Source organism: Ranitomeya variabilis, chromosome 7 (assembly GCF_051348905.1).
Source record: "Ranitomeya variabilis isolate aRanVar5 chromosome 7, aRanVar5.hap1, whole genome shotgun sequence".
Taxonomy (NCBI): domain Eukaryota; kingdom Metazoa; phylum Chordata; class Amphibia; order Anura; family Dendrobatidae; genus Ranitomeya; species Ranitomeya variabilis.
Window position 1 is genome coordinate 229,934,707 of NC_135238.1, and position 13,495 is coordinate 229,948,201.

Consider the following 13,495-nt stretch of genomic DNA (forward strand, 5'->3'; position numbering starts at 1 on the left):
GTCCTGTTAACCAACAGATACGAGGACAATTATTAGGAAAAGACAACAAATAAAAAAAAAAAAGTAACGACTGCAAGATCAGACTACACAGAGCATCTTTGTAGTCTGTAACCATGGAGATGCATAAGGCTGTACTAGGAGCTGGATACAAAATACAGAAATAAATATAGATTTTTCATCAAAACCATCTGCAATGCATTAGAGTGGTGCACATTATTTTTCAGACTTTATTTTAATGATAGTAAGAGGTCCAAAAACTCCCCCCAAAAAAGTCCCCACTTTGCCCAGAAGTCACAGCATGGTTCCCCACTTTCCCCAGTAGTCACAGGATAGTCCCCCACTTTCCCCAGTAGTCACAGCATAGTCCCCAACTTTCCTCAGTAGTCACAGCATTGTTCCCCATTTTCCCCAGTAGTCACAGCATAGTCCCCCACTTTCCTCAGTAGTCACAGCATAGTCCCCCACTTTCCTCAGTAGTCACAGCATTGTTCCCCATTTTCCCCAGTAGTCACAGCATAGTCCCCCACTTTCCCCAGTAGTCACAGCATAGTCCCCCACTTTCCCCAGTAGTCACAGCATAGCTCCCCCACTTTCCCCAGTAGTCACAGCAGTCCCCCACTTTCCTCAGTAGTCACAGCATAGCTCCCCCACTTTCCCCAGTAGTCACAGCAGTCCCCCACTTTCCTCAGTAGTCACAGCATAGTCCCCCACTTTCCTCAGTAGTCACAGCACAGTCCCCCACTTTCCCCAGTAGTCACAGCAGAGTCCACCACTTTCCCCAGTAGTCACAGAATAGGTCCCCTAAGCAAAATCCCATGAAACATAGGTTAGGCTTTTAGGAGCTGCAAATTTGTCTATGACGAGCACAATGAAATGAAGAAAATCCACATACCTTCCAGAAATTGTCGACTTTCCCGTAGACGAGCGACTGGTTCTGGCGTTTGATGTCATTCATGTGTCTGATGTCGCTGGCGTTGAGATGCTGCTCAACCACAAACCCCAGGAAGCTGTTATCAGGTGTGTGAGCTGTACCCCGGGGAAAAGAGGAGACACGGCGCAGTGAATATCAGTCGCTCCAAGGACGTTTCATTCTGCTCTACGGGGAGTCTCACAGCAAAACGGTTTAGCATTTCACTTCTCTTTGAACAACACGCAGAACGCAGCACTGACTATAGAAGCAGGGGAGTCTGAGAAGACGTCTCGTCATTTATAAAGTCACTAGCTGTAACACCCCAAACACATTTCATTTATGTAGAGAAAGAAATCTCCATGTGCTGTACAGAACATCATGCCGCAGAACACCATGCCTCCAGCAGGGGGCAGCACATAGGTGCAAGAGATGTGGTGGCGTATGCACCTGTGCTCTAAATAAATAAGTCACAGCAACATCTAACACCCACCCCCCCGGAGTCACAGCATCATCTTCCACCCCCCCCTGGAGTTACAGCATCATCTTCCACTCCCCCCCCCCCCCCCAGGAGTCACAGCATGATCACTCATTCTACCCCGCACCTAGGAATCAAAGCACCATCTCCCACCCACCCCCCAGGAGTTACAGCATAGTCTTCCACTCACCCTCCAGGAGTCACAGCATTGTCATCCACTCCGCCCCCCCCCCAGGAGTCACAGCATGATCACTCATTCTACCCCCCACCTAGGAGGCACGGCTCTATCTCCCAAAACATCCCACCCCCAGGAGTCACAGAATTGTCTCAATCCTTCTCTCCCCTCACAGCATTTTTTTCCTCCCACTTCTCCCCCCCCCCCCAAGAGTAACAGCCTTGTCTCCCACCCCTCTACTCAAGAAGTCCTAATTTCTCCCCTCCCTCCCCACTAGGAGTCACAGCATTGTTCACCACAAATCAAAGCATTGTCTGAAATGTCTATTCCCCATGAGTCAAATTATTGTCTCAGACTTCCCCACCCAGCGGTCACTGCATGGTCCCCCACTTCTCCCTCCCAGCAGTTAGAGCACTGTCTCTCACTTACCCCAACAGTCACAGCATCAACTCCCATTTGCCTCCAACAGTGTCTCTCACTTACGGTAACCTCCTCCCCAACAGTCACAGCATTATCTCCCAATTACCCATCCAACAGTCACAGCATCATCCCCTATGCCCCCCAATGCAGTCACTACATTGTCTCACTACACCTCAGCAGTCACAACACAGTCTCCAACTTTTATACAGTAGTCGCTGCATAGTCCCTCATTTTCCATCCAGGAGTCACAGCATTGTCTCAGTTATATTATTGTATTGTTCTGCCCTAAACATCACCACACAGATCCACATTTCCACTAGTAGTCACAGCATTGTCTCCCGCCGCTCCCACCTAGTCACAGCACGGTCTCCTATCCTCCCTCCCCCCAGGAGTCACAGCATTGTCTCCCGCCGCTCCCACCTACAGTCACAGCATGGTCTCCTATCCTCCCTCCCCCCAGGAGTCACAGCATTGTCTCCCGCCGCTCCCACCTACAGTCACAGCATGGTCTCCTATCCTCCCTCCCCCCAGGAGTCACAGCATTGTCTCCCGCCGCTCCCACCTACAGTCACAGCATGGTCTCCTATCCTCCCTCCCCCCAGGAGTCACAGCATTGTCTCCCGCCGCTCCCACCTACAGTCACAGCATGGTCTCCTATCCTCCCTCCCCCCAGGAGTCACAGCATTGTCTCCCGCCGCTCCCACCTACAGTCACAGCATGGTCTCCTATCCTCCCTCCCCCCAGGAGTCACAGCATTGTCTCCCGCCGCTCCCACCTACAGTCACAGCATGGTCTCCTATCCTCCCTCCCCCCCAGGAGTCACAGCATTGTCTCCCGCCGCTCCCACCTACAGTCACAGCATGGTCTCCTATCCTCCCTCCCCCCAGGAGTCACAGCATTGTCTACCGCCGCTCCCACCTACAGTCACAGCATGGTCTCCTATCTTCCCTCCCCCCAGGAGTCACAGCATTGTCTCCCGCCGCTCCCACCTACAGTCACAGCATGGTCTCCTATCCTCCCTCCCCCCAGGAGTCACAGCACTGTCTCCTGCCGATCCCACCTACAGTCACAGCATGGTCTCCTATCCTCCCTCCCCCCAGGAGTCACAGCATTGTCTTCCACTTAACCCGTCAGCACCATCCAATCCCTCATTTCTCACCGGCATGGTCTCCAACTCACGCTCCCCCCCCAGCAGTCACAGCATGGCCTCCCACTTTCCCCCAGGAGTTACAGCACTATCTCCAACTTTGCTCTAGCAATCACTACATCGACCCGCACTTTCCACCCAGCAGTCACATTATCATGTCACCACACTGTTCCCCACTTGCACTAGTAGTCACAACATTGTCTCCTCCAGTAGTCCAAGAGTAATCCCCCCCTTCATCCTCCAGTAATGACAGCAGCATTCATCCCCCCAGTAGTCACAGCAGAGCCCGCGGTCTACTGCAGCCCAGACGTGTACTTCATCCTTGGACCTTTCCTCTACCCTCCAGAAAAGCCATTTCCTCTTACCACATTAATCACAGCCGTATATTTACAGAGAACTCCTAACATGTGGACAACTTCCCCAACATCCACTCATTGTGGAACAAGAAGAACAGGAGGATAGATGGTGAAGGCTCGGCCACGCTCTGCGGCTGCCGCTGTTTGTGTTTTGGGAAGGTCAAAAGCAGAAAAACTAGAAAGAAAAAAAAAAATCTATTTCCACTTTTATGATGAAATGAAAGAAAATTCTTTCAATTGTCAGTTGGTATTAATTTTCGGCTGTCAGCGCTCCAGGCAGGTTTCCTGTGACCTCAGGAGGATGGAGAATATAAATTTCAAGGGTAAATTGTACTTTAACAAGTTTTCTGAAAAATGAATTACTGGCCAGAGAGCTCGCGAGTCCCGGCTGGAGAGCGCGGAGGAATATTAATAATGTTTCTCCATCTACCTGTCCATATTAGTTATATGTATGAGAAATCTCCTGCCAGCTGGAGGCAAAACAACAGGATTTGTAAAGGCCAAAAACAAAACAAAAAGAAAAAAGCTAAAAAACAAGGTTTGTACTTATCGATAATAAAGAGAAAGGAACCGCTTGCAGTAGAGTAATCGACTGCAGCATTGTTCGGTCGACGGTCATCAATTCGCAGGAGCCGGCCAGTTCTTCTGATGAACGTCTGCAAACACTATGTGACTGCAGAATTCCGAATCCTTAGGGCACAGTCAGGCCGAGATCTGCACGGACTGGCCGGTGGCTCTCCCGACCAGAGTGCGACAGCTTCATACAGATGTCATACTAGGGTCAGGAAAGCCACGGCCAGTCATTGGGGTCCATCTCTGTATGATTTATACTGCCGTCTGACTGCTCCCTTATAATGAGAGCACCACAAGCTATCAGTATTCTCCAGTGTTGCCTGCGAGAACGGGCCGTCATGTGACCCCAAGTATGTGATCTGCATAATTCCGGCCACATTCCAACTAGACATGCTCAGTCTTGTATTGAGCCCGACTAGTCTTCATGTGACCAACCGCTCTTGCAGGCAAGAATGGGAAATCCTGACCGCATGCAACGCGTGGGCTGTGAGGATTCAGAAGACTGGACAATGTGAGCCACGTCAATCCAGACTGGTTGATACGGATCAAGAGGGAGTTTTCTTCTTAAGCTTATTTTTGGAGAGATCCTGATTGTTACTATACAGACTTCTCCGATCTTCCACTGGGGGGTGAAAGTGGATACGAGATCTGACAATACTCAACCTACACTTCCCGCCATCTACAGTATGGGGGGGCTTCACTGCTGCCGACCCTCCCCAGCAAGTCGTTCCCCACAAATCTACTATAAATTCGGGATTCTAAAGCTTTATACATTTCCGTGATGAGACGAAACGTCCCGCTGTTGCTAAACTGTCTGATGTCTCCGACTTTTGTGTCTAGATAAACTGAAGACAAATCTACGAAACCAAAAAACGAGCTGCGGGGATCAATAAGCAATTTGTATTCACTTAGCCGATGTTTTTTACCGTCAACTGAAATCTACAGTACTTCATTAAAATTAATGTATCAAAGGCAGAAAAAGAATCAGGACGGCTCCCCGAGGATGAGGGGCCGGCTATCAAATAACAAACGAGTCCTCCCGAGATGCCGCTGCTACCTGCCTGACGGAATATGGCTGCAAATGTCGCTGCGTGTACGACTTTAACACTTAACATTAAATTTAGGATTGGGGTCACTTTAATAAAAATGTGATAAAAATGCCAGTGGGAGGAAAAAAAGCAAAATTCTGTCTAGTCTCCTTGTCCTGTCTTACTTCTATAGGGGACAGGCAGGCTAAAGCGCCACTGCCTTTAAACTGTGTTTTATAGTTATTTAAAGGGATATTTCGCATCTTCATGGATGGATATTGTCAGATAGAGCGTGTAAGAACAAGCACAAGCAATTTACAGCTTATTAAAATTTGCAGTATTTCTTGCGATATTTAGGCTGGTTTCACATTTGCGCTTTTTGCCGCTGCGTTTTAGCGCAAAAAAAAGCATGCTTTTTTTTCCTATATTTAACATTAAAAACGCATGTGTTTTTTGTATGCATTTTGCAGCGTTTGACGACGCATGCGTCGTTTCTATGCTTGCGTTTTGTTGCAGAAATGCAACATGTAGTAATTTCTAGAGGCATTTTTTTGCTGCAAAAAACCGTATTGCTGTTTATGTAAACGCATGCGTTTTTAAGCACATGCGTTTGGTTGCGTTTTTAAATGCATGCGTTTCCATAGAAAAAAAACAGAATATACACTGATAAGCCACCCCCCACCATCAAGGTGATAAAGGGATCCAAACCCTACCCCTAACCCTACCCTAATCCTAGGGATCCTAACCCTACCCCTAACCCTACCCCTAGGGATACTAACCCTAACCCTACCCCTACACCTAACCCTAACCTTACCCCTAACCCTAGGGATACTAACCCTAACCCTACCCCTACCCCTACACCTAACCCTACCCCTAGGGATACTAACCCTAACCCTACCCCTACACCTAACCCTACCCCTAGGGATACTAACCCTAACCCTACCCCTACCCCTACCCATTTCTATTTATAGTGGGTTTTCTTGTTGATTTTGATGATTGGCAGCTGTCACACACTTCTCAGCATGCGTTTCAAAACGCAAACGCAGGAAAAAAACGCATGTAAACGCGGCAAAACGTCGCTTTTTTTTACCGCAAGAGTCTAAAAAAAGCAGCGTTTGCACGCGTTTACATGCGTTTTTTTCACCACCTGCGTTTGCGTTTTAAACGCTGCGTTTTTAAACGCAAATGTGAAACTAGCCTAACTCATTTACATCATTTACAGCTTGCTGCCTAGGAAACAGACCACCTCTGCTTTCTAACTTTAAAGCACTGCGCTGAAGCAGACTGGGGGTTAGGAGGTAATAGCGCACTCCAGCTTCACAACAGTGCTCAACAGAAAAGAGCTTGGAAACACGACGCATGTTCTATTGTCAGTCAGCGGTGGTCGGTCTCCAAGGCAACGAGCTGCAAACGAAAGTGTTAATATCTCAAGAACGGATGAAGATTTTAGTAAGCAGTAAATTACAATATTGCTTGTACTCCCCAACACCAGACAGTGCCCATTTATAAAGATGGGATTAACCCTTTAAATAACTATAGACTGCTCAAGGATAGACAGGGGCCAGACAGAACAAAAGCCCCCCAACAGAGACATCTTTCAAAACTGCTTTATTAATCAGATTTTTTCTCATTTTGGTTCATGTTTTTCAAGTCAGCAGAATCTATACAACTATAGCTAGAGACTAAAAACAAGGAAACTTACGGAACATTGTGTAAAACTGCTGAGGGTTCAGATTCCATTTTCCCCATGGAGTTTTGTGCCCCTTGGATTGAGCGTAGTGAGCGTGATTAAACTCTGGTTCTGTTCCAAACGAGTCCAGAACCCGCAGCATACACCTGAAAAACACAGACAATATATACAATAGTATTGTATCTGATTACCCCTCCATCAGAACCCAATGGAAGATTATCATTTGTGCCTGAGCATGCTGGAAACAATAGAATTATATATTATATTAGTTATATTGGTAATATATATATCTATATTTATTTTCTTTTTATACTTGCTCCATTTTATATTTTACATATGACATACATTAAATATATTACATTTTATATTACAGTTTACTCCATCTATAATATAATATATATCTTTTTTAAAATCAGGTTTTTGCATCACACGTATGTAAAAAAAAATAAGCCATTTATTTTTATTTTTATATCAAGCATTTTCAGCAGCCTCATTATCATCAGAGGCAGGATTATAATTAATGATAACACCTCTACATACAGCTGATAGTCTATTGTGATTGATGGATTCTGTGCTATGTCACAGCTAACTTTCTCCACCTCCCTTGTAAACTATTAGATCCTTAAATCCAAAACGGTGTCTGTTTTGGTTCATTGTGACTAATATACATGTGCTCTTTCTTTAAAATCGGAAGCTAGAATATATATATATATATATTAAAAAAAAAAAAGCCCTAGTGGCCGGTGTGAAAATTGTATGATTTCTATTTTTTTTTAAAACACAGATTGTGATATGGGAAGAAAACAAGACACACCATTGCCAAAGATGAATATACATTTAACACATGATCTTGATTTAAACGATGGGTCAGGTTTCTGACGATCGCGCCCCTTTAAGTGAGCACAAAGCTGTTCTAACGCTTTTCTGAGCCACATCAGCGAGCAGCGGATGGAAATGACTTATGACGGAGTAGACCGAGCTGTCAAAAGACACCGACAACTACCGCAGGAGCGGCTGACAGCTCGGGTCCCTGGATCCATGCCGACATATCACATCAGACCACGATTCATGCCGGCATCAAAAAGACGACTCCGCGGATTTAAAGATGAAACACAAGATTTCGAGCAGACTTCGACTTCTCTTACGTACATGTCGACACCTTTTACCAGAGCCCAATATCACTTCCTCTAAATCTACAGCAAGAAAACCATCATGTGGCCGGAACTGAAGAGCAACGCAGAGGCCGACAATGAGATTGCAACAAAACTCGAATCCTGGCTAGCTGCTCTATTTTTTATGCAAAGTATTTACAATGCTCATTGCCCCATCCCTTCATAGAACAGTTCAGCACCAGTCCCAATCAATAGATCACTAGTTAAAATGCATTATATTTAATTAAAAGCACACGCCTCCTAAACTTATTGCATCTTAGGTAGAAAGTGAAATCTGGAAATCTCTGCCCATAATTTCGGCCCATTGAAATGAATGGGAGAGGAGTTGCAGAACTCAAGAACAGCCGATACGCAGTGTACAGAGGTGCGCTCTTCCGGATCTGTACACTTTTGGTGGCTGCACCTGCCAATAGCTGATCGATGCCGGCTATCAATATTTTAGAATTGGTATCAATTCATCAGTATCTCAGTCCTGGAAAACGGCTTCGCAATGCTCAGACTGGCTGACGGCTCTCCCGACCAGAGCACATAGAAGTGTATGCTGTCTCTATTGTCGGGAGAGCCGCAGGCCAGTACAAGCATTGCATTACAATCCCTGTTCAAGTTATACGGCCGTTTGATTCTTCCCCAATACAGGGCAGTAGTGTCCACATATCAGACCTTGGGCTCTCAATGTGAGGCTACTATGGTTCTTGGCTGATACAGAAAAGCCCCTTGCATTTTCTGTCTGCTACGGACCACAGTTCTGTGGTTCTGAAGACCATCTCTGGCTTGACACTTACTGATAATGAACCCAGGATGGGCCAAGGGTCTTCTTGAACTGGGCAAGCCCCACAATATCGATGTAGATGAGTTCCACCACCTTGTCTCCTTGGGTAGGACATCCCGATCTATTTCCCACCACTTTTTTCATGATCCTAATGGACGAGAAAACTAATGAATGTTCCTTCAGACATAGATTATCAATAAGCAGACAATATGTATCTAGAATACGTAATGAAGGTTACTAATTAGTCCGGACGCTCAGGTTTTTGATCCCTTTTCCACTCTCTGCTTCCTTTTTTCTCCAGTGATTAGGAGGTGAAGTTCTTCTGAATTATGTTTTGGCTGTAGACAGCCCAGAATGTAGACGTCCAAGGAACTAGAGTCTACACTTTATCATTTATACACTTTATCAGACGCGCAGGATGGGATAATGGCCCGTGGATGAGATCGGTCTAACAGACATGACTTATAAATCATAATGAGAAGGAAATCTGGAAATAAGTTACAGAAGACAACCTAAAGGACTATCTCTAAGACTTTATCATCGGTAGGAATCTGAACTTTTGAACTCCCATTGACCAGGAGATAAAGGGGCAGCACCAACACATCCCCTCTTCCAGGTTTTTCCACCTTCATATGAATGGGGCCCAAGCCTGTTGCCTGCATCGTGTGGCCAGGGTGATGCCTATCTGGGTGAAATCAGGGGAGAATAGAGCTGCTGCCCCTTCATTGTGACAATCAGTGGATGCCCCTGAGGTCAGTTACATTCCAATCCTATAGTGACAGCATATCCTGTATACAAGATGGGAATAACCTTTTAGAAGCGCACTGCTCAATCTGGTTCAACAAGAAGATTTCTTGGAACATCCTTAAGGGCTGTACAATTTCACACAGATTTGTTTTGCTCTTCGTAAGTCCAAAGCAATTTTTGGAAAAATGTTATAAATCCATCAGACATTGGTCCTGCCCTTCTCTCCCTCCCTTCGCTCAGTTTTTGAGATAACAGCGGGGAGGTGTGTGTGTGGGGGGGGGGGGGGGGGGGTTGAGTGGGTAGTTGTGCACAGATCACATGGGTTCAGAGATGGGAGAAAGCATGTACAGTCACAGGTAGGGCAGTGAAAATTAGCAATGATATATGAGCCAATACAGACAGCAGCACACTGGCTACATAACGCTCGCATCCAGCCTATATTACTGGGAGGGGCAATCTCACAAGAGAAAAACCTGTTTAAGGCTGCAAACTACACATCAAGAGGTAAGGGCAGGCAAGGCAAAGAAAACAGGAAAGGGCAGGCAAGGCAAAGAAAACAGGAAAGGGCAGGCAAGGCAAAGAAAACAGGAAAGGGCAGGCAAGGCAAAGAAAACAGGAAAGGGCAGGCAAGGCAAAGAAAACAGGAAAGGGCAGGCAAGGCAAAGAAAACAGGAAAGGGCAGGCAAGGCAAAGAAAACAGGAAAGGGCAGGCAAGGCAAAGAAAACAGGAAAGGGCAGGCAAGGCAAAGAAAACAGGAAAGGGCAGGCAAGGCAAAGAAAACAGGAAAGGGCAGGCAAGGCAAAGAAAACAGGAAAGGGCAGGCAAGGCAAAGAAAACAGGAAAGGGCAGGCAAGGCAAAGAAAACAGGAAAGGGCAGGCAAGGCAAAGAAAACAGGAAAGGGCAGGCAAGGCAAAGAAAACAGGAAAGGGCAGGCAAGGCAAAGAAAACAGGAAAGGGCAGGCAAGGCAAAGAAAACAGGAAAGGGCAGGCAAGGCAAAGAAAACAGGAAAGGGCAGGCAAGGCAAAGAAAACAGGAAAGGGCAGGCAAGGCAAAGAAAACAGGAAAGGGCAGGCAAGGCAAAGAAAACAGGAAAGGGCAGGCAAGGCAAAGAAAACAGGAAAGGGCAGGCAAGGCAAAGAAAACAGGAAAGGGCAGGCTGCGGAAAGGGCAGGCTGCGGAAAGGGCAGGCTGCGGAAAGGGCAGGCTGCGGAAAGGGCAGGCTGCGGAAAGGGCAGGCTGCGGAAAGGGCAGGCTGCGGAAAGGGCAGGCTGCGGAAAGGGCAGGCTGCGGAAAGGGCAGGCTGCGGAAAGGGCAGGCTGCGGAAAGGGCAGGCTGCGGAAAGGGCAGGCTGCGGAAAGGGCAGGCTGCGGAAAGGGCAGGCTGCGGAAAGGGCAGGCTGCGGAAAGGGCAGGCTGCGGAAAGGGCAGGCTGCGGAAAGGGCAGGCTGCGGAAAGGGCAGGCTGCGGAAAGGGCAGGCTGCGGAAAGGGCAGGCTGCGGAAAGGGCAGGCTGCGGAAAGGGCAGGCTGCGGAAAGGGCAGGCTGCGGAAAGGGCAGGCTGCGGAAAGGGCAGGCTGCGGAAAGGGCAGGCTGCGGAAAGGGCAGGCTGCGGAAAGGGCAGGCTGCGGAAAGGGCAGGCTGCGGAAAGGGCAGGCTGCGGAAAGGGCAGGCTGCGGAAAGGGCAGGCTGCGGAAAGGGCAGGCTGCGGAAAGGGCAGGCTGCGGAAAGGGCAGGCTGCGGAAAGGGCAGGCTGCGGAAAGGGCAGGCTGCGGAAAGGGCAGGCTGCGGAAAGGGCAGGCTGCGGAAAGGGCAGGCTGCGGAAAGGGCAGGCTGCGGAAAGGGCAGGCTGCGGAAAGGGCAGGCTGCGGAAAGGGCAGGCTGCGGAAAGGGCAGGCTGCGGAAAGGGCAGGCTGCGGAAAGGGCAGGCTGCGGAAAGGGCAGGCTGCGGAAAGGGCAGGCTGCGGAAAGGGCAGGCTGCGGAAAGGGCAGGCTGCGGAAAGGGCAGGCTGCGGAAAGGGCAGGCTGCGGAAAGGGCAGGCTGCGGAAAGGGCAGGCTGCGGAAAGGGCAGGCTGCGGAAAGGGCAGGCTGCGGAAAGGGCAGGCTGCGGAAAGGGCAGGCTGCGGAAAGGGCAGGCTGCGGAAAGGGCAGGCTGCGGAAAGGGCAGGCTGCGGAAAGGGCAGGCTGCGGAAAGGGAAGGCTAAGGAAAGGGAAGGCTAAGGAAAGGGAAGGAACAAAATTAATGAAAGGGCAGGAAGGACAGAGTGAGAAAAGGAAGGCAGGAAATTCCTTTAATCCAGGGTCCAATAATCCATAAAATCATCGTCTGTGGCTAATTTCCAGTAACAGATACATTAGTATTTGCATAACATGATCATAGAGGGGTTTTTTATACACTTTGCAAGGCCTAGAATATCTGATAATCCAGAAACTGATTTGCTCCCTTTGCCGCTGAATTAAAAGTAATTGATCTGTATCCTATGTATTCACATCACACATTCTTATTGTTGTAAAATATTGAAAAAAAATCAGCTATTAAACATAAGCTCCTTATATGCAATTAGGGCCCGGATTCCTGGATTCTGCCTCACACATAAGAAGCGTCTACAATCTCGGTCGGTTTAGCATTGGAAGTAATCTTCTTACTCTTTCAGCTCAGCTATTGAAGCTGAAATCCTGACATCATGGCCCAATAAGTAAAGAGATGTAATTAAGTCACTCCACTGGACTAATTCGCCGAGCGGACCACCGCTAAACGCATTTTCGGCAATCTTGAATCCAGATTCCTTTGTCAGTAACCCAAGATGAACAAGAATCTGGAATGAGAAAGGAGAGAAAAAAAAAAAAACACAAAAAACAAAGATTACGTATCATCTTGCAGAGAAGAAAAACCCTAAAAACTGCTTAAAATAAAAACATCCCATGAATGAAGTCAACTCAAATGTTTCGAAAACTGCATATTGATACAATTCTTAAAAGGGAACCAGTCAGATGTTTATCATCCTAAAATGCCCAACACTGTCACATCACCTCTCGCTTTCAAAAAGGTGTCACATGTCATAGGAGGAGCAGGTTCATGAGAACCTATACTCAAAGATGTCAAAACTAGACTTGGCAAGATTTGACCATGACCATCTTTGACTTCAGAAAGGTAATGGACATACAATACACGCAAAGATTAAAAGGCTTTTTATTCACTTTTTTTTTTTTTTTTACTGGTCTTACATATGACTCTTGTCCATGGGAGTTATCTAATATTTCAGCTCATCTTCCCCCAAGTCAATGAAGCCGAGCTGCAATGCTACACACCACCTGTGGACAGTGGTGGCGCTGTTCCTGGATGAAAACAAGAGTTTTACAGCTCTGTATTGTAAATCTGGACCTATAAAAATACATAGTGGGGTACATAATGGGACAGATCAGGCGCAATTGGGGAAAAGGACTGTACTTTTTTCTTAATAGATTAATATAATGCCCCAAGATAGTTCGATATCTACGGTCGCTTTCTGGGACCGGTTTTTCATGTAAGGACCAGAGAAGAGTGGACCGAGGATCTATGATGATGGGGGGCCCTTTAAGACCATAGATGTTCTGAGAAACCCTGAAAGCCTTTTATTCCCTATAATTACTTTGAAGGTGGACTTTAAAAGGAAGTCATTTCACAGGCGAAAGATCAGAGAATCACAATACGAGAGCGGTAAACTGTGACGCTTATCTCACGTCAAGCAATGATTTATTAATGGAAAAAAAATTCTTGATTTTTCCATAAAATAATTAGAGAAGCATAAAGAGCGCTGTGAAAAGGAAGAAGGACCACAGCATTTAGTAATTATAACATGCTAATGGTCCTTGGCCATTTCACAATCTGACATAAGGTGGCAAAGAAAATAGTCGCCTTCAATAAGGTTCCTTATAAAGCAAAATACACAAGTTTAAAGTTTTTCTGATTGAGTTCCAAATTCTTTGGATAGAATTAGTCTCCTTCCCCATCTGGCAGCTGACAATATAGTGTCTATATACTTCCACAGCAAATG

The 13,495-nt window shown here is 46.9% G+C and overlaps 1 protein-coding gene across 1 annotated transcript in view; it reads right to left on the reverse strand.

The window, feature by feature from the left end:
- MGAT5 (alpha-1,6-mannosylglycoprotein 6-beta-N-acetylglucosaminyltransferase) overlaps positions 1-13,495 on the reverse strand; it is a 67,308-nt gene that overhangs the window by 14,463 nt on the left and 39,350 nt on the right. The window contains exons 8-11 of the mRNA XM_077273076.1: positions 12,108-12,277; positions 8,729-8,863; positions 6,787-6,920; positions 893-1,026 (exon numbers count right to left, since the gene is read on the reverse strand). Of these exons, the coding sequence (XP_077129191.1) occupies positions 893-1,026; positions 6,787-6,920; positions 8,729-8,863; positions 12,108-12,277 (573 nt within the window). The remainder of the gene's footprint in view (positions 1-892; positions 1,027-6,786; positions 6,921-8,728; positions 8,864-12,107; positions 12,278-13,495) is intronic.